At 47.6% G+C, this 22,107-nt stretch overlaps 1 protein-coding gene across 9 annotated transcripts in view; it reads left to right on the top strand.

Annotated features, from left to right (window-relative positions):
* Nucleotides 1-14,613, top strand: part of UBOX5 (U-box domain containing 5) — a 30,933-nt gene extending 16,320 nt beyond the window's left edge. For 4 of the 9 annotated variants that reach the window (XM_060119906.1, XM_060119907.1, XM_060119908.1 and 1 more), the window contains exons 2-5: nucleotides 5,662-5,756; nucleotides 6,975-8,163; nucleotides 11,102-11,266; nucleotides 13,880-14,613. In XM_060119906.1, the coding sequence (XP_059975889.1) occupies nucleotides 5,703-5,756; nucleotides 6,975-8,163; nucleotides 11,102-11,266; nucleotides 13,880-14,088 (1,617 nt within the window). In that variant the 5' untranslated portion in view covers nucleotides 5,662-5,702 and the 3' untranslated portion in view covers nucleotides 14,089-14,613. Of the gene's footprint in view, nucleotides 1-5,661; nucleotides 5,757-6,974; nucleotides 8,164-9,433; nucleotides 9,595-11,101; nucleotides 11,267-13,879 lie in introns of those variants that run through there. The other 5 variants (XM_060119910.1, XM_060119909.1, XM_060119912.1 and 2 more) reach the window with 5 other exon arrangements.
* Nucleotides 14,614-22,107: the final 7,494 nt, after the last annotated feature.

Below are 22,107 nucleotides of genomic sequence, written 5' to 3'. Positions count from 1 at the left end.
AGTTTGTAATGCTTCAAGACTTGAGGACAGGACCGCGTTATTTAACTTTTTTTCCCCACAAAAAGACTTATAGAGAATATTTACTGCAGCTTTTTTTTTTTTTTTTTTTTTTTTTTTTGCGGTACGCGGGCCTCTCACTGTTGTGGCCTCTCCCGTTGCGGAGCACAGGCTCCGGATGCGCAGGCTCAGCGGCCATGGCTCACGGGCCCAGCCGCTCCGCGGCATATGGGATCCTCCCGGACCGGGGCACGAACCCGTATCCCCTGCATCGGCAGGCGGACTCTCAACCACTGCGCCACCAGGGAGGCCCTGCAGCTTTTTTTCATAGTAAAAAAATTAAAAATATAAGTGATAGGTCAATGGAGAAATAAACTGTGTTTTAGTCATACAGTGGAATACTATGAAGAAGTTAAAATGAACAAACTAGATATACACATTTCAACATGAAAAAACCTAAAATAGTAATGCTTAATAGAAAAGCATGTTGCAAGATAATACACGGTAAATTATCATTAAGGTACATTAATGAGACATGAACGTGGCAAAATGTTAGCATTTGCTAAATCTAGGTGGTGGGTAGAAGAGTGTCTACTATGTTATATTCTTTACCTTTTTATCTAAAATGTTTTGTAATAAAAAAAAATCCTTGTAATGAAAATTGATATCTGCTTATAAATATTTATTATCTTGCTGTCTTATAATGCCATATTGTCTGGCTCCAAGCTGCTTCTCTGAACTGCAGGGCACTTTAGCCATGGTCTGTGGTCCCCAGCTTATACTCAGACATGGTCTCTCTTGTACTCAGACACGGTCTCTCTTGTACTTAGATGCCAAATTTGGATAAGGAGTCTATAATTTGTAAGTATTCACTGGAGAGTGTTTGCAGTGAATTCAGGTAGCTTGTCTATTTCCTAGGCAGAGCTGAGGAGGCCGTCTTCCTGGATGAGACTGTTTGCATTTTCATATGGTGCGCCATTCTTTTTTTTCTGTGTTAAACATTAAGGCAGGAAATACTTGCCTTAAAAGATCAGGAGTGTTGGAACAAGAGAGAGGAAAAGATCATACACAGACCTCAGTGGCAACCAGAGTCGTACAGAATCCTACAACGTTTGGGCATCACTATTTCCCAAAGAAACAGATACCATGATTTGTAAGATTTTCTTTAAAGGGTCTGCTACTCTAATCCTGTAATGGCACAGTCACTTGTTTCAGTTTGCTCTCCAGTCCTAATTTGTTTTCAGTCACTTTTTCCCCAATCATTCTTTTTTTTTTTTTTTTTTTTTTCTTTTTGCGGTATGCGGGCCTCTCACTGTTGTGGCCTCTCCCGTTGCGGAGCACAGGCTCCGGATGCGCAGGCCCAGCGGCCATGGCTCACGGGCCCAGCCGCTCCGCGGCACATGGGATCCTCCCAGACCGGGGCACGAACCCGTATCCCCTGCATCGGCAGGCGGACTCTCAACCACTGCGCCACCAGGGAGGCCCCCCAATCATTCTTTATTATTATTATTATTATTTTATTTTTATTGTTATTAGACTATTTAAGAGTAGTTTTAGGCTTACAGAAAAATTGATCAAATAATACAGAGAGTACCCATATACGTCCTCTCCCTTGCATACAGTTTCCCTATTATTAACATCTTGCATTAATGTGGTATATCTATTATAATTGGTAAGCCAATATTGATAAATTATTTTTATTTGACATGCATAGTTTACATTAAGGTTTATTCTTTGTGTTGTACAGTTCTGTGGATTTTCACAAATGTATAATGCCATGTATTACAGTATCATACAGAATAGTTTCACCACCTGACCATTTCATTTTTATCTCCACTCCAGTTCCTAGCATAGGACTTGTAAATGTTACATGAATGTGCAGTGTTATCTCATCTAAAATTAAATACGACCAATCAAATTCAGTAGAGTTTGAAAAACATTTAAAGAACAATCTTCCACAACCAACTAGAGTCTATCTTAGGAATAAAAAGATGGCTTAAAATTGGAAATTTTGGGACTTCCCTGGTGGCACAGTGGTTAAGAATCTGCCTGCCAATGTAGGGGACACAGGTTCAATCCCTTGTCCGGGAAGATCCCACATTATGCGGAGCAACTAAGCCCATGCACCACAACTACTGAGCCTGCACTCTAGAGCCCACGAGCCACAACTACTGAGCCCCTGTGCCACAACTACTGAAGCCCACACGCCTAGAGCCCGAGCTCCAAAACAAGAGAAGCCACCAGAATGAGAAGCCCGTGCACTGCAACGAAGAGTAGCCCCTGATCGCCGCAGCTAGAGAAAGCCTGCACGCAGCAACGAATACCCAACGCAGCCAAAAATAAATAAATTTATTTATTTAAGAAAATTGGAAAATGTGTTATGTCTCATTAATCTGTCAAATAAGAAAAATAATAAAACTCAATATATAGAGACAATCAGAATTCAAAGCCTATCCCTGATTTTCAAAAACCTATGAAAATCAGAATGCTTTATTAACATAGAAAGAATATTTCAGTCTAACAATCAGCACTATGTTCAAAGATGAAACACTAGAGGTGTTTTCTAATGGGAACAAAACAAGCATGGCAACTCTAATATTTTATATAATTCTGGCAGTTCTAGCTAATATAGTAAGATGAAAGACAGAAATAAGAGTTACCATTTAAGAAAGAGGCTCTCATTATTATTGAGACTGTAGAACCTCCTGCCCCCCCAAATCCCTGAAAATTTGTTAAAATCAATGAGCTCAATAGGATAACTGAGGGACTTCCCTGGTGACCCAATGGTTAAGACTCCTCACTTCCACTGCAGGGGTCCCGGGTTCGATCCCTGGTTGGGGAACTGAGATCCCGTGAGCTGCGTGGCACAGCCAAAAAAAAAAAAAGAAAGTAATCAAAAGCTTTTACCAACATGTGGAATCAATATGAATGCAGACTTCTACAAATGTGGACTGTCAGATATATTAGCATTTCTGAATACCACAGTGATGTGGTTTTCAGAAGTGAACACTTCTTGGTAAAGACCTGAAGTAAACAAAGTATGATCTTCCTGTGGTTTACATGGAAGTTCCCTTCCTAGAAAATTCAGCATGTATTAAAACCATGTTAAAAAATATTCTGTGTTTATATGTAAAACTGACATAGGGGCTAGGCTGAGATAATAAACATTCACAGGTCTCATGGCAGATCTTCACGGTGCAGAAACTACTCACTAAAATGTTGCAGGATGCCCAACATGCCTGGCCTCTGCAAGTGGCACTTACTGAGCACGACAATACCAAGACCCCAGAGGGTGGCCCTGTCGCTATTGGGAGTTTTTCATGGCCTTGTCTGTTAGATGGAAAAGCATAGAATGGCTGGCTGGCCTCATTCAAGGAGTCCAAATTCGTTGGAGAGGCTTACCACTGGAAGGGGTGTTTCTAGTGCCTTCCCTGCTTCTCTACAGAGAAAAATGAAGGCTGTTGGACATTAGTCTTTTGATTTCAGTTTTATTGAGCTATAACGGACATATAACATTGTATAAGTTTAAGGTGTACAACATAATGATTTAATATATGTATATATTGTGAAATGATTACCATAATAAGCTTAGTTAACATCTGTCACCTCACATAATTACATTTTTTTTTGTCTTGTGATGAGAACTTTTAAGGTCTGTTCTCTTAGGAGCTTTCAAATATACAATACATTGTTAACTGTAGTCACCATGTTGTACATTACATCCCCAGAACTTATTTATCTTAACTAGAAGTTTGTACCTTTTAACCACCTTCATCCATTTCCCTTACCCTGCTTATTGGTCATCAAAATGACTACAGTTGATCCTTGAACAGCACCGGTTTGAACTATGCAGGTCCACTCACATGTGGATTTTTTTGCACTAAATACATACGACAGTACCACACAATTTGAGGTTGGTTGAATTCACTTATGTGGAAACAATACAGAGGGCACACTGTAAAGATAAACATGGATTTTCAACACCTGTGTGGAGGGTCAGTGCCCTTAAACCCTGTGTTGTTCAAGGGTCAGATGTGTTTGTTTGTTTGTTTGTTTTAATTTATTTATTTTTGGCTGCATTGGGTCTTCATTGCTGTGTGCAGGCTCTCTCGTTGCAGTGAGCAGGGTCTACTCTTCATTGCAGTGCGTGGGCTTCTTATTGCAGTGGCGTCTCTTGTTGCAGAGCACAGGCTGTAGGCATGCAGGCTTATTTGTTCCGCGGCATGTGGGATCTTCCCGGACCAGGGATCGAACCTATGTCCCCTGCATTAGAAGGCAGATTCTTAACCACTGCGCCACCAGGGAAGTCCCGAGGGTCAGCTGTATTTGGATTAGATGTTCTTTATATATATATATATATATATATATATATATATATATATATATATATACATAAATTAATTTATTTTTGGCTGTGTTGGGTCTTCATTGCTGCGTGCGGGCTTTCTCTAGTTGCAGTGAGTGGGGGCTACTCTTCCTTGCGGTGTGTGGGCTTCTCATCTCGGTGGCTTCTCTTGTTGCAGAACACGGGCTCTAGGTGCGTGGGCTTCAGTAGTTGTAGCACGTGGGCTCAGTAGTTGTGGCTCACGGGCTCTAGAGTGCAGGCTCAGTAGTTGTGGCACACGGGCTTAGTTGCTCCATGGCATGTGGGATCTTCCCGGATCAGGGCTCAAATCCATGTCCCCTGCATTGGCAGGCGGACTCTTAACCACTGCGCCACCAGGGAAGCTCCTAGATGTTCTTTTAAGGTGCTTTTCAACTCTTAAGATTTTCTACTTCTCAATAATGACATTTTGATTCTTCTAATTGTTTTCGTGTTAATAAGAAAACATAATTGCATTAACAAGTGTTAAATGACAATGATGCATAGCACCACTGTGATTATTTTCTGTGACCCTTTTCATTCTAAACCTTCTGGCTAAGTAGTCCTCTTTTTTCTTTGAGCTCATCCACTTTTTTTTTTTTTTTTTTTTTGCAGTACACAGGCCTCTTACTGTTGTGGCCTCTCCCGTTGCGGAGCACAGGCTCCAGACGCACAAGCTCAGCAGCCACGGCTCACGGGCCTAGCCGCTCCACGGCATGTGGGATTTTCCCAGACCGGGGCACGAACCCGTGTCCCATGCATCAGCAGGCGGACCCTCAACCACTGCGCCACCAGGGAAGCCCTGAGCTCATCCACTTTTGACCCTCTCTTTCCTGTGGGGAGCCCCCTGAAGAGCTGATAGGCCCTTGCCTCCACTGGGGCTTTAGAGCAGCCGTCATGCAGAGAACCAGACTACACAGTCTGCAAAAGAAATCTGCTTTGTAATTTTTCAGTGACTAATTTCCCAGTATCCCATGTAGTATACAAAAAGAGTATAGACCATGAGAATGTGTGTGTGTTAAAGTTTTATTGTTATCCTGTTTGATTCTCATCTCTTTTTTTTTAAACATCTTTATTGGAGTATAATTGCTTTACAATGGTATGTTAGTTTCTGCCTTATAACAAAGTGAATCAGCTATACATATACATATATCCCCATATCTCTTCCCTCTTGCGTCTCCCTCCCTATCCCACCCCTCTAGGTGGTCACAAAGCACCAAGCTGATCTTATGAATCAACTCCTAAAAGTTTAGATTTGAATTTTAACTTGTCTAATACCAAGTTTTATTTTTTCATTTAAGGCTATTTCTGATGCTTGGAAGCTATCCTTTCAGCCGTAAGGATGGTAATAAATCTTTGCCTCCCACAGTTCAGACCAAGAATTTACTGCAACAAGGTAAACAAAACAAGTATATACACATAAATAAATATATGACATCTATTTTTCATGTTTTTCCCCATTTCCTGCCTGTGTATGTAGACTTAATTCAGGCTTAATGTGCTTTCACCCTCATTGTTTTAGAGTCTACCAGATGATATTTAGGTAAGCATGGGTCAGACTGCACCTCTAGAGTCAGACAGCACCGTTACAAGCTGAGTTGTGACTCATTTTGTGGAGGGTTCTCTTCCCTTTGACAATAAATTTTAATTTCACTCAAGGTCAAGGTGAAGGTAGAAATTCTCTCTCTCCCATGCTGTTGTTCTTGCTAACTTCTCATGCTACAAATAATGGCTTATATTTGTTATATGGATTCCTTCTTCTTTATTATTTGAATTAAGCTGCCTCCCCTTTTGTACAAAGCTGGACATCTTCCACAGTCCAGAGCAGGGAGTAAGGAAACTCCAAGGGGAGAATTGAACTTCTTCCCCAGTTTGGGATTTTTGCACACAACACATTATTTCTGGTTCCCAGATTGTTAAGCTGACTCCTTCAGACAAGGATATCTTAAAATTTCCATTGGTTATAACAAGTATTGGAAACATTAAAAGGGAGAAAGGAAAAAGCTACTCACAATCCCACCCCTAGCACATTCACTGTTTTAAATTTCCCATAGTCTTTTGTGGTCCTTGTCTCTGTGCAAACTTTTTTTTCCAAGTTTCATCATTCATAGATTTACAAGAAGTTCCTTTGTTATGCCTTCCCAGGGAAACTCTTATAATTGATAGAGTCCAAGTACAAAATTGAGAACTTCAGTGAACATCTTTATTTTTCCCTAAATCTGTACATTTTCATCCTCTGAATTTAAAAACAAAAAAAACCCCAAAACCCAAAAACAATCCAAAAAACACTTGTAACTCTGCCCCCTTTTCACAGACATGTTATTTTGAAGGGATTTTTTGTTGGTTAGGCAGAGTTTTATTGCTCATTTTTTAAGGATGGGCAGTATTTGGGGACACAGTTGCCCTCAGCCTTTGACCTGATCTTGGATGCCTGCCAAAAAAAGAAAAAGAAAAGAAAACCCCAGGAAAATTTGATGTAATAGAGGAAATTTCAAATGAGGAACTTCAGATTTTCTTTAAAGAGTTTTCTTAGAAGTGACAAGTTGTTGAAAACTAGTTGTCTTCATTTGGATCTCGTCAAATCAATGTGTCTCATTTTTGTCATTAAATCTAGATATCAGCTGATGGTTATGAAGTAGAAAATCTCATCTCCGAAGACCTCACAAAGAGAAGTCATGGTTTTAGGACAGAGTATTTCATTAAGCCACCAGTCTATGTGACAGTTTCCTTTCCCTTCAGTGTGGAAATCTGTAGGATTAACATAGACCTCACAGCTGGGGGAGGCCAGACTGTCACTGGCCTGGAAATGTATACATCTGCCTTGTCCAGCAGAGTGTCTTGGAGTACCCCCGAGTGCCAGACCCCAGGCCCAGATGAGCCATCCATTCCGGACAAAGAAGCGTTCACTTTGGTGGGCAAAGTCTTGTTGAAAAACCAGAGCCAAGTGGTGTTTAGCCACAGGGGCTTCAAAGCCAGGCCACCTTTTGGCCCGATGGAAGCCACACTTCCCTCCCCTGCTGTTGTGGCCCAGGAGCTCTGGAATAAAGGGGCTCTTTCTCTTAGTCATGTGGCCCATCTCAAGATTTGTATCACCCATGTGACAGGCAGTGGTATCCCTTGTATCAAGCGGTTGGAAGTATGGGGTCAGCCAGCCAAAACCTGCTCTCAGGAGGTGATAGACAGTGTTTTGCTGGTTGCCTCAGAGAGCCTCCCTCAGGACTTGTCTCTACAGGCCCCGGCCTTGCCCATGGAGAGTGACTGTGATTCTGGGGGCCAGTCTGAGGGCCAGCAGGCCCCCTCCAGCCTACTGGAGCTGGCTGAGGTAATTCGGGATGTACCTGAAGAGTTCCTGGATCCCATCACCCTGGAGATCATGCCTTACCCCATGCTGCTGCCCTCAGGCAAGGTCATTGACCAGAGCACGCTGGAGAAGTGTAACCATAGTGAAGCCGCATGGGGCCGAGTGCCCAGTGACCCTTTCACAGGAGTAGCCTTTACTCCACACTCCCAGCCCCTGCCTCACCCCTCCTTGAAGGCCCGGATCGACCATTTCCTGCTCCAGCACTCCATCCCTGGCTGCCACCTGCTTGGGAGAGCTCAGACTGCATTGGCAGTGACCCCTTCTTCCATTGCTCTGCCCTCTCAGAAAAGGAAGATGGAGCAGGGTGAACATGCCCCAGACAGTAGCCTTGGCTTAAATGCTTCCTGTTTTTCTACCACAAGCCTTCTGGTCTCACCCACTACCTCAGAGCACACTGCTAAGAAAATGAAAGCTGCCAGTGAGCTCATGGATTGTTCAACAGGTAATCCCTCGTCTTATGTCCAAGCCCGTCGTCATCTCTACTCCTCCCAGTGACACTTGGCACTTGCCCTTTGTTTTATGCTTTGCTGGCTTAAATTACACCAAAACTTACTGGCTTAAAGAACCACACATTTATTATCTTACAGCTTCTCTGGTCAGGAATCTAGGCATTGCTTAGCTGGATTGTCTGCTTTAGGGTCTTCCAAGGCTGCTATCAAAGTGTTGGCAGGGCTGCAGCCATCTCAAGCCTTGACTGGGGAAGGATTCACTTCCAAGCTCACTCATGTGATTGTTGCAGGATTCAGTTCCTTGCTGAATTGTTGCACTGGGGTCTTCACTTCCCTTTTGTCTGGTGCCTGGATTCTGCCCTCAATTCCTTGCCATATGGGCCTCTCAAGGGCAGCACACAACATGGTAGCTGTGTACACCAGCATGTGCAAACAAGTGGAAGTCAGTCTTGTAGAACCTAATCACAGAGTGACATCCCATCACTTTTATTGTATTCTGTAAGAAGCAAGTTACTAAGTTCAGGTGGGATTCATTGGGGGCCATTTCAGACACTCTCCCACACCATTGATTCCTATTTTATTCAATGTATTTACCCAAGATTGGTGGTTGGATTTTGTCTAATGCCTTTTCAATATCAGTAGAGATGATATGATTTTTCATCCTTAGATCTTTTAATACAGTAAAGTATATTAATAGGCTTCTTAATATTGAACCACTGTTATATTCCTGCAAGAAACTCCATTTGGTCATGCTGCTTTTAGTGTATTGCTTAATTCTGTTTGCTAGTGTTTTTATTTAGGATTTTTGCCTTCATTAATGAGATTGGACTGCAGTTGTGTGTGTGTGTGTGTGTGTGTGTGTGTGTGTGTGTGTGTGTACAAGTACACATCATCTTCTGTCAGGTTTTGGTATCAATGATTTGCTCCATAAGAAGAATTAGGAAATTTCCCTTTTCTAAACTCTGGAACAACTTAGTAGTATTAGAATCATTTACTCTTCCTTCCTTCCTTCTTTCCTTCTTCCCTTCTTCCCTTCCTCCCTCCCTCCTTCCCTCCCTTCCCTCCCTCCCTCCCTCCCTCCCTCCCTTCCTTCCTTCCTTCCTATCTATCTGTCTGTCTATCTATCTATCTATTTATCTGTTTATGCCGGGTCTTAGCTGCAGCATGCAGGATCTTTGTTGCTGCGTGCGAGATCTTCGTTGCGGCATGCGGGATCTTCTTTTTTTTTTAGTTGCTGTGTGCGGGATCTTTTTTTCTTTTTAGTTGCGGCATGTGGGATCTAGTTCCCTGACCAGGGATCGGACCCGGGCCCCCTGCATTGGGAGCGTGGAGTCTTAACAACTGCACCACCAGGGAAGTCCTTCATTTACTCTTTACATGTTTGGTAGAATTCCCCTGTGATTGTCAGTGCTTGGTGCTTTTGGAGATAGCTCTTTGACAACTTTTTCTTTTTGTTTATGAAAACTAGTCTGTTTAGATTCTATCATTCTTTTTTTAAAACGTTTTTATTGGAGTATAATTGCTTTACAATGTTGTGTTAGTTTCTGCTGTATAACAAAGTGAATCAGCTATATGTATACATATATCCCCATATCCCCTCCCTCTTGAGCCTCCCTCCCACCCTCCCTATCCCACCCCTCTAAGTCGTCACAGAGCAGCGAGTTGATCTCCCTGTGCTATGCTGCAGCTTCCCACTAGCCATTCATTTTACATTCGGTAGTGTATATATGTCAATGCTACTCTCCCACTTCGTCCCAGCTTCCTCTTCCCTCCCGTGTCCTCAAGTCTGTTCTCTACGTCTGCATCTTTATTCCTGTCCTGCCACTAGGTTCATGAGTACCGTTTTTTTTAGATTCCATATATATGCGTTAGCGTACGGTATTTGTTTTTCTCTTTCTGACTTACTTCACTCTGTATGACAGACTCTAGGTCCATCCACCTGTATCAATCTTTAAAGTTCCTCTCTTAGTCTAAAAGGCTTATGCAAATAGCACACTTAAAGGTTACGTATGTATCTTCTCTGGCTTTCAGTGTAAATTTTAGTTAACAAGACCACCAGAAACTCCTGGAAGCATCTGAGGTGCAGTGGGGCAAGATGAGGAGAAAGGTACTTAGACCTTGATGTTTGTGGAGGTCTCCAGTGGTGTTGTCCTTGACAGATTTGTTGGTGACACAGGACCACGCTGACCAGTGCTCCTTCAAGGCCTCAAGCTGATATCCTATGTCCTACATACTGTAGGCCAAACATTCCACTCCCCACTTTGGGGTACCCTGCTATCAGGCAGATCTCTAGGTCCTTTCTTCAGCAGCTGTCCCCATCTCCTGTTAACTTCACCCTCAGCCCATATCCAGAGAAGGCCCTATAGATAGTGGAGTGAGGTCTTCATTATTCCACTCGATAATAACTGCTTTGCTTTACCTAGGAAGCAAGAGGACACGAACACCAAGGGAGTGCAGGCCAGTGGCTCTGCAGAGTTGAGGGGCCCTAGCAGGGAGGAGATGGGGAAAGAGCAGACTAAGCCTGTTGGGGAGGGAATGGGGGCAGGGAGCAGGGGTACAAAACTGGGCGTTGACTTGCCCCAGTCATGTCCTTGGCAGGCAGGGAGGCCTAAAGAAAGTAGGGTACAGTTCCACAGGTGAGCCAGGAGGTGGCCCAGGCCTGCCCAGCAATTTGTACAGGAGGAGAAAAGCTAGCGCAGAGCCCAGGAATCCTGAAAGCAGTGTGGGATGGGTAAGAACTGCCAGGGACCCCAGGGCTTTAACTCCTGGTATCCTGTCATCACAGTCTATTAGTAGACATTAGGGAGGACCTTCTTTATGTTTGTGTCTGTTTGAAGTTAGAAGTACCATTTGTGGTTCTCAGAGGACTTTGTGTTTTGGTCTTCGCTTTTGCCAAAACTCTCTGGATATTGTGGTCTGTGCGTCTCTCAGCAGGTCCAGTATCCCATGAGCAAAAGCTGTCGCAAAGCTTGGAAATTGCCTTGACGTCAACCCTTGGCTCCATGCCCTCCTTCACAGCTCGGCTGACCAGAGGACAGCTCCAGCAGCTCAGCACAAGAGGGAGCAGTACTTCCTGGAGGCCAGGCTCCAGCTCGGGTAAGAGGGGCCCTGTCTGTCTCCTCAGAGCCCTTGAACAGGATGCCGGGCCATGCCTCTGGGGCTCTGTGAACCTCTATGCCCAGGCTCCTTAGCTCCAACACCCAGGCCTTTACTTTTCCAGGGTGAGTTCAAGGGCTGCCTATGAAGTTTAACTCTTCACAAGAAAGTCTTCCGTTAGTCAATTCTTAGTAATTCTGTGGCGTTGAGGATTGGTGTTTTTTGGTAAGATCTAATGTTAATTACTCTGTCCTGAGGACTTTTGTTTGTTTCTCCCTTCTTGCTTATTTTTCTTATGTAGTCTGTCTCTCATCTGACATCTGGGGTACTTTATGTAAATGTGGAGGGTGGTTTCAAGTTGAGTATGTCATCTTCATCCCTTCCTATTAACATTTTCACCAGTATCACCAGTGATAGCTTACTGAGCTAAGTTTTGCCTAAAATGAACCTGGGACCACAATGGATGATAGAATCGGTTAGGATACAAAGTGAGAGAATCTGGAGCATTTTTTACAAGATGAAATCTGGTGGGACTAATGATAAGGTATACACTTGCTTCCTCCTGCCTATCCAAAGTTAGTCTGTTCTCTTATTGCCTGGATCCCAGGCCATCTTACCTCTTCTGCCCTTGTCCCCTCCTCCCTGTCTCTCTGATTATGTTTCCATCCTAATCATTCCCAGAACCTGTCTTGTCCAGGTGACCAGCAATTTCCATGACCCCAAATTCGATGGTCACTTACCCTCTCAGCAGCGTCTATTGTGGCTAACCAGCCTCTCCTTTCTGAAACACCTGTCTTGGCCTTCCGGATGTTATGCTCTTTTTCTCCCCATTTTCAAGAGTCTCTCTTCAGTTTCCATTGCTGATTCTTCCTTCTCTTCCAGACTCTTGTCTTAGACCCACTTCTCTATACTCTGTGTCACTCAAGGGAGAGCCCACTTGGCCTGTGACTGCCCATATTCACCTGTAGCTCCTTCCTCTCCTTGGAACTCAAACCCTGACCTCCCTTACAGCTTCTTGGTGCCTCTATGTGGGAAACTCATGGATATCTTCAGTGAATTTCTAACTCAGAACTGCAGGCGCCTCCAAAGGTTTTTCCCCATAGCCCCCCATCATCCAGTCACTGGTAAAGAGCAAGCATCTTCTACCCTGTGGTCAAGCCTATAACATGGAGGTTCTCCTTGGTTTCCGTCAACATTCCTGACATTCTATTCATCATCAAGTCTTGTTTACACTGCTCCAAAGTAGATCTCAGGGATGTCCTCTCTGCTCCATTACTCTTGCTGCTCCCCTGGCCCCAGCTCCTGCACTGCTCCCCCAGATTCCTGTAGCAGCCTCTGCTGCTCCTCCACAGTCACCCTTGCCTTGCCCATCCTCCTCATAGGAGCCAGAGGGATCTTTTTTTTTTTTTGCGGTACGCAGGCTTCTCACTGCTGTGGCCTCTCCCGTTGCGGAGCACAGGCTCCGGACGCGCAGGCTCAGCGGCCATGGCTCACGGGCCCAGCCACTCCGTGGCATGTGGGATCCTCCCGGACCAGGGCACAAACCCATGTCCCCTGCATCGGCAGGTGGACTCTCAACCATTGCGCCACCAGGGAAGCCCAGAGAGGGATCTTTTTATGTAAGCCGGATCATGATACTCCACTTCTTAGAATCCTTCCAGGGTATCCCGTTGAACTTGGAATAAAATATAAATTGCTGCCTGTGAGGTCCTGCATGTTCCAGCCCTGCTCCACCCTCCTCTGCCACTCTCTCACACATCACACCTTTGTCTTTTCTGTTTCTTTAATAGACCAGCCACTCTTTGTACTTGCTGCCCCTTTCACTCATGCATGGCTGGCTCCCTTTCATTCTTATGGCTCTTCACCCAAAAGGTCATCCTTGCCCTCTCCAGATGGGAGTGGACTGGGGGGGAAAGAGCAGCCTCCCTAGGCAAGGGCCACGAGAGAAGAGCAGCAGGTATAGCTTGGGGAGGAGGGGTGGCAAGGCCTGCCCGCTGTGGCCCTCATTCAGGAAACCCTGTGGGAAGCGTGAAGGAGAGAGCCTGCAGCACAAGAAAGGGATTGACGGGTCAGGAGGGGAGCTGCTGGGCTACAGGGCTAAAGAGACTCAGGTGCCAGGCTCAGCAGGCAGGTCTCAGCCCTGCCCCTCTGGTGACCTCCGTCCCCCCTTGACCTGCCCAACCTGGGTACCTCAGACCATTTTTTGCTTTTTCTTCTTGTCACATCTCACCTTTCTTGCAGTTTATCAAGGTTGTCAGGGTGAGCTTGTGACCTTGGCAGCCTATCCAGGGGAAAGTCCATCTTGCTGGGAGAGCAGCAGGAAGGGCCCAGTGCTGCCCAGCAGCCCTTAGAAGCCAGCTTTTCTTGAGCATTCATTGGAGCACCGAGATTTGATTATGGAGAGGAGGCTCCCCAGATTCTCAGGCTCCCTGGCATCCTCTCCTCCCAGATGAGTCGGAGGCGGCCTAGGGAGGGAGGAAGCCAGGCTGCTGAAGGGATGCAGGGTAGGGAAGCTTCTTGTCCTACTCCAGGCACATGCCTGCCTCCAGGACGGAGCCTGGACTGGGGGCAGCTTTTCCTAACCCTGGCCTATTTTCTTCCCTGATTCACCAGAGCAGCTTGGGAGCATCCTGGGCCCAGAATGCACATCCTGCAAAAGAGTGTTCTCTCCCTACTTCAAAAAGGAGCCCGTGTACCAGCTTCCCTGTGGCCATCTCCTGTGCCGGCCCTGCCTGGGTGAGAAGCAACGCTCCCTACCCATGACATGCATAGCCTGCCAGCGGCCATTTGCCAGCCAGGACGTTCTGCGGGTTCACTTCTGAGTGACTGGCCTCAACCTGAGAAGACCCATCGCTGGGAGGAGCTGAGGAGGAGTGAGTGGGTGGTCAAAGCCCCTGAGGTCTGGCCAGGTCCCAGGCACAGGGGGGCCTCTGCTTTCTCGCGGGCTTTCCCTTTGTCTCCTCCCACAGCGTAGCACATGGGGCTGCGGAGTGAGGGGTCAGGGAAGGGGCTCTCCACGCCTGCTCAAGTGGCAAAAGGATAACAAAGCCATAGTTTGAGCTGGGAGGGATGGGGGAGATGTCCCTGCCCTCCCGTGCCTCCCTGCCAGCGCGCCCTGCCAGAGCCCAGGGCCTGCTAGAGCCAGCCCCACCCTCTGAGGCCCCCCAGGTCGTCTACACACACCCCTCAGCCTACAGCGTGGATGTGAATGTGGCTCGGGATCTGAGAGAGCCTCCACCTTCAGTGTCACTCCAAAGTGGAGCGTGGCAAGGATCTGTGGAGTGAATGAGTCAGCCCCTCTGACTGGCAGACCACCCCGAGCCTTAATAAAGCAATGGTTGACGTCCGCTGTGGGCTTCCTCTTGTCTGCGTCATCATCCTCCTCTACCCCACCTGCACCCACACAAAGTGGGACTGTCACAGGGCAGCCGTGAGCAGTCACTGCAACCCTGTCAGATTGTAATTTGGCTCAATGGCCTGAAGGGACAAGAAGTTGCATTTGCAGGTGCATCTGATGCATGAGGGTTTGCAGGTGGGTGTGCACACCAGTTGGGAGGGTTGAGCAGCCCCCTAGGCTGGTGACAGCTTGCTTAGCTGCGTGTTGGCAGAGCTGCACTGCCCTCCGAGGGGAGAAGGTACCTTTTCTGCATGGGGCCTATTTCAGCAAAGATACTTGTGGATAGATTGCATTTTTTTTTCCATTCAAAATTTTGGAGTCCCAGAGGGAAAATATGTGTTCCTACAACTGTTTACTGTATGGAGTAGATCCTCGTCATGGAAGAATATCCGTGAAACAATACACTGTGCTATTCCCTGTTCCTTCTGAGCATGTTTGGGAAGGAGGAGCGCAGCGATGCTTCCTATTTCATTCTTGAGATTTCCTCACGGCCGCCGGTGGACAGGCTGCGGAGGTCCCTGAAGCCCCTCAGGATGCTGAGCCGCCTGCTCTCCACCACCGCCACAGGCCTGCTGCCCCCACTTCGCTCTAGTGGGACCCTCCAGGGCAGGAGGCCGGTGTTTTCTCCGGCTTCCACGCTTTGCTCACAGGATAGAGAGAACTATAGTTCTTACACTAATGGGGGAAGGAGGGAGCTTCTTTAAAATGTCATTCTTGGACTCCAGATCTAAGAATTTAGAGATCTGGGGTTGGGGTTAGAGGATGTGTTTTTAAGAGTTCCTAGAAGGTGTGTATGGCCACAAAGGTGGCTGTGGAGAGGCAATCCCACCCTCCCCTCTGCCTCCTGGTGACACTTCCCTTGACCCCTCCTCACATGAGCCTCCAAGGTCTGCATTGGTGGGCTTTCCTCTTGGCTGGTGAAGCTCCCGTGTGTCCTTTGGCTTTGAATGTCTGGGTCAGTCCAGATTATTACCTTATCTTCCTTGTGTGCTTGTGTTCTAGGAAAAGCCCCACCACTGCAGCAAAAGCACTGCTACAGAGGGGAGGGCAGTTCCTACCCTCAGCCTGTCATGGCCTCAGGGTAACAGCCTAGTTCCCCAAGAGCAAGTTGACTGCTGGGAGGCCTTCCCTCTGGGGTTTGTCTCATCTCTCCCAACCTGGGAGCCTGAGGAAGCCGCCAGCGTGGGGTCAGCATAAAGCGCAGAGTGCCCAGATGAGGGCAGAGGTTCCTCCCCTCCTGCAGGGGGCCTGGTGATCTGCATTTTGAACAGGCTGCTGCTCCCCAGGTAGCTCTGGGAGGAAACCAGGCATGGGAGCCCCTGTGATGGACAGGTGGAGCCATATCCACATCCTTGGAGATGCATCCATTTTTATCTTAACGAGTCCCCTAAAATGAAGTGGTCTTTTCACCACCCTTGCCAGAAACACACAAAGCACTGCTGGGCTCTGTTTCTCTCCCCTAGAAAATGAGAATAACTTTTCTCTTGCTGCCAACTAGACTCAAAGGATAGTTTGTTTCTCACCAGAGCCCAGGGCGGGCGCACAGCAGCTAACCAATAAACTCAAGGAGCTGGACTCTGTTGACTCTGAGAAGACTCGGGACTTCAAAGCCTTGTGACCCCACTGCCCCCTTGCCTGACCACAGGGTCTGTGGGGGCACATGTCCCCTTTCCTGTAGCATTTACTCAACACAAAGTCCATTTGGGGGCACGCAGCCCTGGGCCCTTTGAGAGCAGGAAGCTGGGCCCCTGTGGCTGGTCTCCAACTCTTCATCCCCAAGGTGCAGAGTGAGGCCTTGCCCCACATCCTGGCGTCCCCTTGTGGGGCCAAGGCCCCAGGCCTCGGCTGCTCCGCTCTCACTCATGCTCGCTCCGCCTTCGCCCTCCAGCCCCAGGGGCAGGCAGAAAGGAGGGCCACTCAGAAGTAGTCCTCAAGGTAGAAGAAGTCGGGAAACCAAACCACCAAGAGGAGCAGCTGCTCTGTGCCTGGAGTACTCCATCTCCAGGTGGCTGCGTCTGGGTCCTGGAGCTGAAAGGCTCCCACATCCCCTCGTCAGCCCTGCTTCCTCCCGTGGGTCTCCAGCTTGAGGCCGCTCAGCTGCTGGGTGCTTTTCCATTCCCCAAGAAATGGTCCTCTGCTGCCTGGGTTGCTGTAAGTAGGTCTGCAGACAAAGAGACCTGCCCCCGGAGGGAATCCCCTGCCAGGCTGCCGAGCTGCCAGGCTGCTGAGCTGCCAGGCTGCTGCTCACCTCCCGTCTGCAGTATTGTGATGCCGGGCTGGCTGCCTGTGTGCTGGCCACTGGGGCAGGGGCCGGGCTGCTGGTGTGCTGGGCCCTCCCACGGAGCTGCCCTCTCCCCTCTCCAGCCCACACTGACCTGCTTGGCCTCTCAGTCTACTTACACAGGCAGGATAATTCCTTCCAGTTCTAGGTTGGAAGGGGAGTGGCTGGATTGGGAATTGGCCAAAGAGGCACTGGCTATTTAAAGTGAATAAAAATAACTCAGTTCCTCAGTCACACCAGCAACATTTGAAGTACTGAATAGTCACATGTGCTAGTGGCTACCCTGTTGGACAGCACAGATACAGAACATTCCACCATCAAAGAAAGTTCTATTGGACAGTGCTGGCCTGTGGTGTTACACTCACCGCTTAGGAACCTGTCTCCCGGGAAAGTAGGGAAACACCCCTACACGGGGGTGGAGCTTGTAATGGAGAGCAGGACAGTGGGGAAGAGAATTAGATGCGCCCGCACCTTGCCGGCCACCCCCACCCCCGACCTGGCAGAGGCCATGCCCCCAGGCTCCTCCCTGCTGTAATGCGCTCCCTCCCTTACAAAGAGATGCCTTGGCCCAGAGGGTGACAAGATCTCCAGAGTGGCACAGGGAGGAGGTGAGGAGGAAGGAGGAAGAGGCAGCCATGTGGCAGTTGGCAGGTTTTTTCCACCAAGGTTTGCATCATAACAAGCTAATGCTACCCATAGCCATACTACTGAGAGATGACCACTCAAACATGGCTCCCTTGGCTCTTTTCCCTTCCAATAATTTTTTATAAGGAAAAAGAGGCACGTGTATATACTGTGTGGTTCTGTTGCCTGCTATTTCCCTTAACATTATTTAATGGACGTTTGCCGTCATTACACGCTATTCTTATTATAAAGATCATTTTGAAGAACAAGCCAGAATAACTAGAAAAAAGCTGAAAATGAACAGTTTGATTTGGGGGTGGTGAAAACTAACCCATGAATACACAGACAGAGCAATGAAAAAAATTTAAAAATCCAGAAACAGGCCCAACTGCATATGGAAATTGGGGCGGGGGGGGGACCTCTCAGTAAGTGGTGCTGGAGTCACTGGAAGAAGGAAACCATCTAAGAATTAGAAGAAAATGAAAAATGAGGAAATTCTTGTAAACCTGGAAGTGAGAAAACCCTTCCTGATTTCAGAATCCACATATAGTTAGGGGAAAGATTGATGAATTTGACTACATGAAAAATTAAAACAAAAAAAAACCCCTCTTACATAGAAAAAGAAAGCCACCATTAGCAAAGTAAAAACACAAATTACAAATTGGGAAAATACAATATGTAAGTTGTATTACAATGGTTAATATTCCAATATATAGCTTCTAAAAAGAAAGACACACAAAGAAATGCAAATGGCCTTTTAAGCATGTCAAAAGATGCTCAACCTTGCTCATAAAATGATGACATAAAAATAAGCCTGAAATACCATTTCTTGTTTAGCAGATTGGCACAAATCTCAAAATTTGGCCACAATCTGCTGGTGAGGTTGTGGGAATGCAAGGGGTACACCCTCTGTGGAGGAGAATATCTAACAAAGTTACATATGCATGATCCCTCTGACCCAGCAATCCCACCTATAGGATTCTAGCCCAAAGATTCTTTGACAAAAAAATGAAGAGAACGATTCCAACCCTACCAACAGGCAGCCTGAGCAGCCAGGGCTGGTCTGGGGGGCTTAGAGCCACATCACCCCCTGTGGAGTGGTCAGCTGTGTCCAGAAGATGGGCCCAGGAACAAGTGGTTTGCACACACATGATTTTGCATGTATTATCAAGGAGATAATAGAGAATCTGAAGCCCATCCAGGTATGAAAAACAACAACAACAACAAAAACCTTTGCATTCAGAAGTCTTTCAGGTGGTCCAGTGGTTAAGAATCTTTCTTGCAATGCAGGGGATGCTGGTTCAATCCCTGGTCGGGGAACTAAGATCCCACATGCCAAGGGGCAACTAAGCCCGCACGCCACAACTATAGAAGCCCGAGCACCACAACTAAGACCTGATGCAGCCAAAAAAAAAGCAAATAAAAATAAATAAATAAGTCTTTTAGAAAGTTTCTATATATTGAGCATGCCGTCCTGGGAATTGCGCTAAGCACTTCATACATATTATCTCATTTAATCCTCACAACTCTCAGTAGAAGGAGTAAGCCGAGGCCCAGTTCCATGAAGAGCTCATCTGACTGACTCCGAGGCCACCAACTTAACCCCTGAGACGCTCTGAAGGTAGTAGAGGCTGGCAAAGATCAGACTCAGGTCTCCTCTACAGGGGTGGCCTGGACGTTGTCACCACAGAGCCGCTAAGGATCCCTCCATTGAACGGGAGCCTAGTGCAGGGAACGGGGCACCGCCAGCACTGATCTGGTGGGAAACCACCCAACTCCACGACCTGCTGGAACCTTTCCACTTGGGCCCAAGTCCACCATGAGACCCAGAGCTGAAGGCATAAAAATGTCTATGGAATAACAACTCATGACCAAGCTACAACACAGCTTTTGAAAATTCAAAAATATTACACCTCTAGGCCCCAAAAATAAAAGAATTCCCCTTCCCCCACCACCGCCAATAAAGACTCAGCAGCATTCACTTCCTGTAAATGGATACATCTTCTGGTTGAAATGAAAATGGAAAAGTACCTGTCACATACAGTTACTGAAAGAGGTGAGTGTGGGAAGGAGCAAGGAGACAGGTGGAAGAGTGGCTCAGGAATGGTCTCTGGCAGGCTGTGGCCAACGGCAGTGGGTGCTAGGATCCCGAGATGTGGTTGCCATGGTACAGACAGCAGCTCCAGTTGTGTGACGTATGTGGCTGAGGGAGAAAGAGAAAGAGAAACTGGGTGATGGGGAAACAATAACCAATGAGCTCTATGTGGTCCTGGGCGGGTGGGCAGGCATAAGGGATGGACAGACTGGAGGACAGTCCCGGGAACATATCAGGAAGCAGAGGTAGGAGTAGGGAGGAAGCGGGGCTGCTGACACCCTCTAAGGTGGTAAGAAGAACTGGGTTTGAAAAGAGAGGGTCTAGAGAATGAGGGTCAGGGAGGGAGAGACACAGCCTGGCCTCTGCCTCCCATGATTCCTCATACTCTCCCCTTGGGCCCAGGACCCAGACATCAACTGTGACTCAGCTGATGAAATGCAGCCTCATGGCTCATTAATTAGGAAGCCTGTAATTAGCCCGTCTCAGACACCAGGATCCCCCAGAGAGAGCCCCTCTCACCTGCCTTCCTCTCCCTCCCACCCCAAGAATGAGATCAGGCTTGAGGGGATCTGGCCTCTGGGAATGAGGAGGGGAGGGGGAGCATGAACACCGGGGGTTAATGAGATGCCAAGGCATGCGTTTATGCACCAGGCGGGCTTTGCAGATTGACCTTCTGTAATGAGATGGAGGAAATGATGGTAACTGCCTCAGCCCCTGAAAGTTTCCTCGACTCAAGAAACCTGTGGGCAGGCTTGAGCGGCCTGGGTGGACCTGTTCAAGCTTGGTCTGTTTAAGGCCTGCAAAGCTGTGGCCCACACAGCTCAGTCATGGAGTGATCTGGAGCAAAAATACAGATTCAGCCGCCAAAACGCAGTTTCACATGATACGTGATGTCTGTCAGCAACTCTTCTTCAAATTCCCCCTTCATCCTCCCATCTACCTCCTGCAGTCCTTTTGTGCACCTGCTCCCATACCTATGTTTCCAGTGCTCCCTGGAAACATCTATTCCAAACCTTAGTCTTCATCCTTTCCTCCTGACTTCACACCACTGGGATGATTTCAAATGATTGGTTGCCAATTATTCAGCACTCCTCCCACCCAAAGGGGCACTTTGTTCCTTCTCTTGACCCTGGACAGGCTTGTGGCTGCTTCGACCAATGGAGTGTGGCAGCAGGGACCCCATGAGATTTCTGAGGCTGCCAGTCTGCTTTGTTTGCTGGAACACTCGCCCTTGAAGCCTTGAGCCACCAAGCAAGAAGTCCAACTATCCCAAGGCCACCAGGCTGTGAGGAGCCACACAGAGAGGCCACAGGCAGGCAGCCACTCCAGTTGGCAGTCCCAGCTGGGCCCAGCCTCTGAGTCATCTCAGCCCAGGTGCCCAGGCATGTGCATGAAGAAGTCTCCAGATGATTCTAGCCCCAAGCCATTCACTCTTTCCAGCAGGGACACCACACATTGTGGGGCAGAGAAAAGGTGTCCTTGCTGTGCCCTGTTGGGACTCCCGACCTTCAGAACCCATGAGCATATAGAAATGGTGGTTGTCTAGAGCACTGCATTGTGGGTGGTTTGTTACACAGCAGTAGTAACTGGAACAACCACAAAATCCTAGACCATTGCTGCAGAGGGGGCTGGGGAAGGAGGGGGAGAAACTGGGAGCTCAAAACCAGAATCCTCTTAGCAGAGAGGGGAGGGGAAAGCCTGAAAATATTCCTATGCTAATATTTTGTACCTGACCGTGGGCAGCCAGCACAGACAGAGGATCCTAATGCTCCCGGGCTGGCCAGCACACTGACTTGGCCATTTACTGAAGAGCCAGTGAGGGGCCCGATGCAGGGTCCTGGGGACACAATGATGAAAGAAACACTGTCTAGTGGGGCAGAGAGACGGGGAAACACATGATTAAGGAATGTCTAGGTACGGTACTACATCAACCTGCAAGGAGAGTCAAGTCTGCTAAGGTCAGGGATGGGGGCAAGAAAGATGGGACTCTGGTACTGATTTCAGTGGATTTTGGCGGGAGGCATCCGCTGACTCTTCATAATAGCATCCTGATTTTCTTTTAAGGCACTACTCTTTCTCCATTGGCTAGACTGAGGGAGCTTTAAGCAATGGACATATGACTCTCAAGAACATGAGGGGCAGGTAGGATTGGTCAGGAAGCGGCAGAAGGCAGTGAAGTGGGTGTTTACACGCTGGTCTGGACCCTGGTGTCCTATGACAGGCGAGGAGGAAGCAGCTGAGTCGTTGGAGCCATGTGCCTACTGAGGGCAGGGCTCTGGCAGACTCAAGGACCATTAATGTCTAAGACCCAGACAAGAGAAGCCCTTAGAGGGCCTCCTCTGGCTCTCCTTAGGGTGAGACCAGGGGACATGCCCACACAGAAACTGTGCACTGAGGGTTGTGGCCTGGAACCTGCTGCCTAACTTTCCCATGTCTGTATCTAT

The sequence above is a fragment of the Mesoplodon densirostris genome, chromosome 16, assembly GCF_025265405.1.
Source record: "Mesoplodon densirostris isolate mMesDen1 chromosome 16, mMesDen1 primary haplotype, whole genome shotgun sequence".
Lineage (NCBI taxonomy): Eukaryota > Metazoa > Chordata > Mammalia > Artiodactyla > Ziphiidae > Mesoplodon > Mesoplodon densirostris.
Note: the sequence above shows the minus strand (reverse complement) of the source record. Positions and strands in the feature narration are given on the sequence as shown.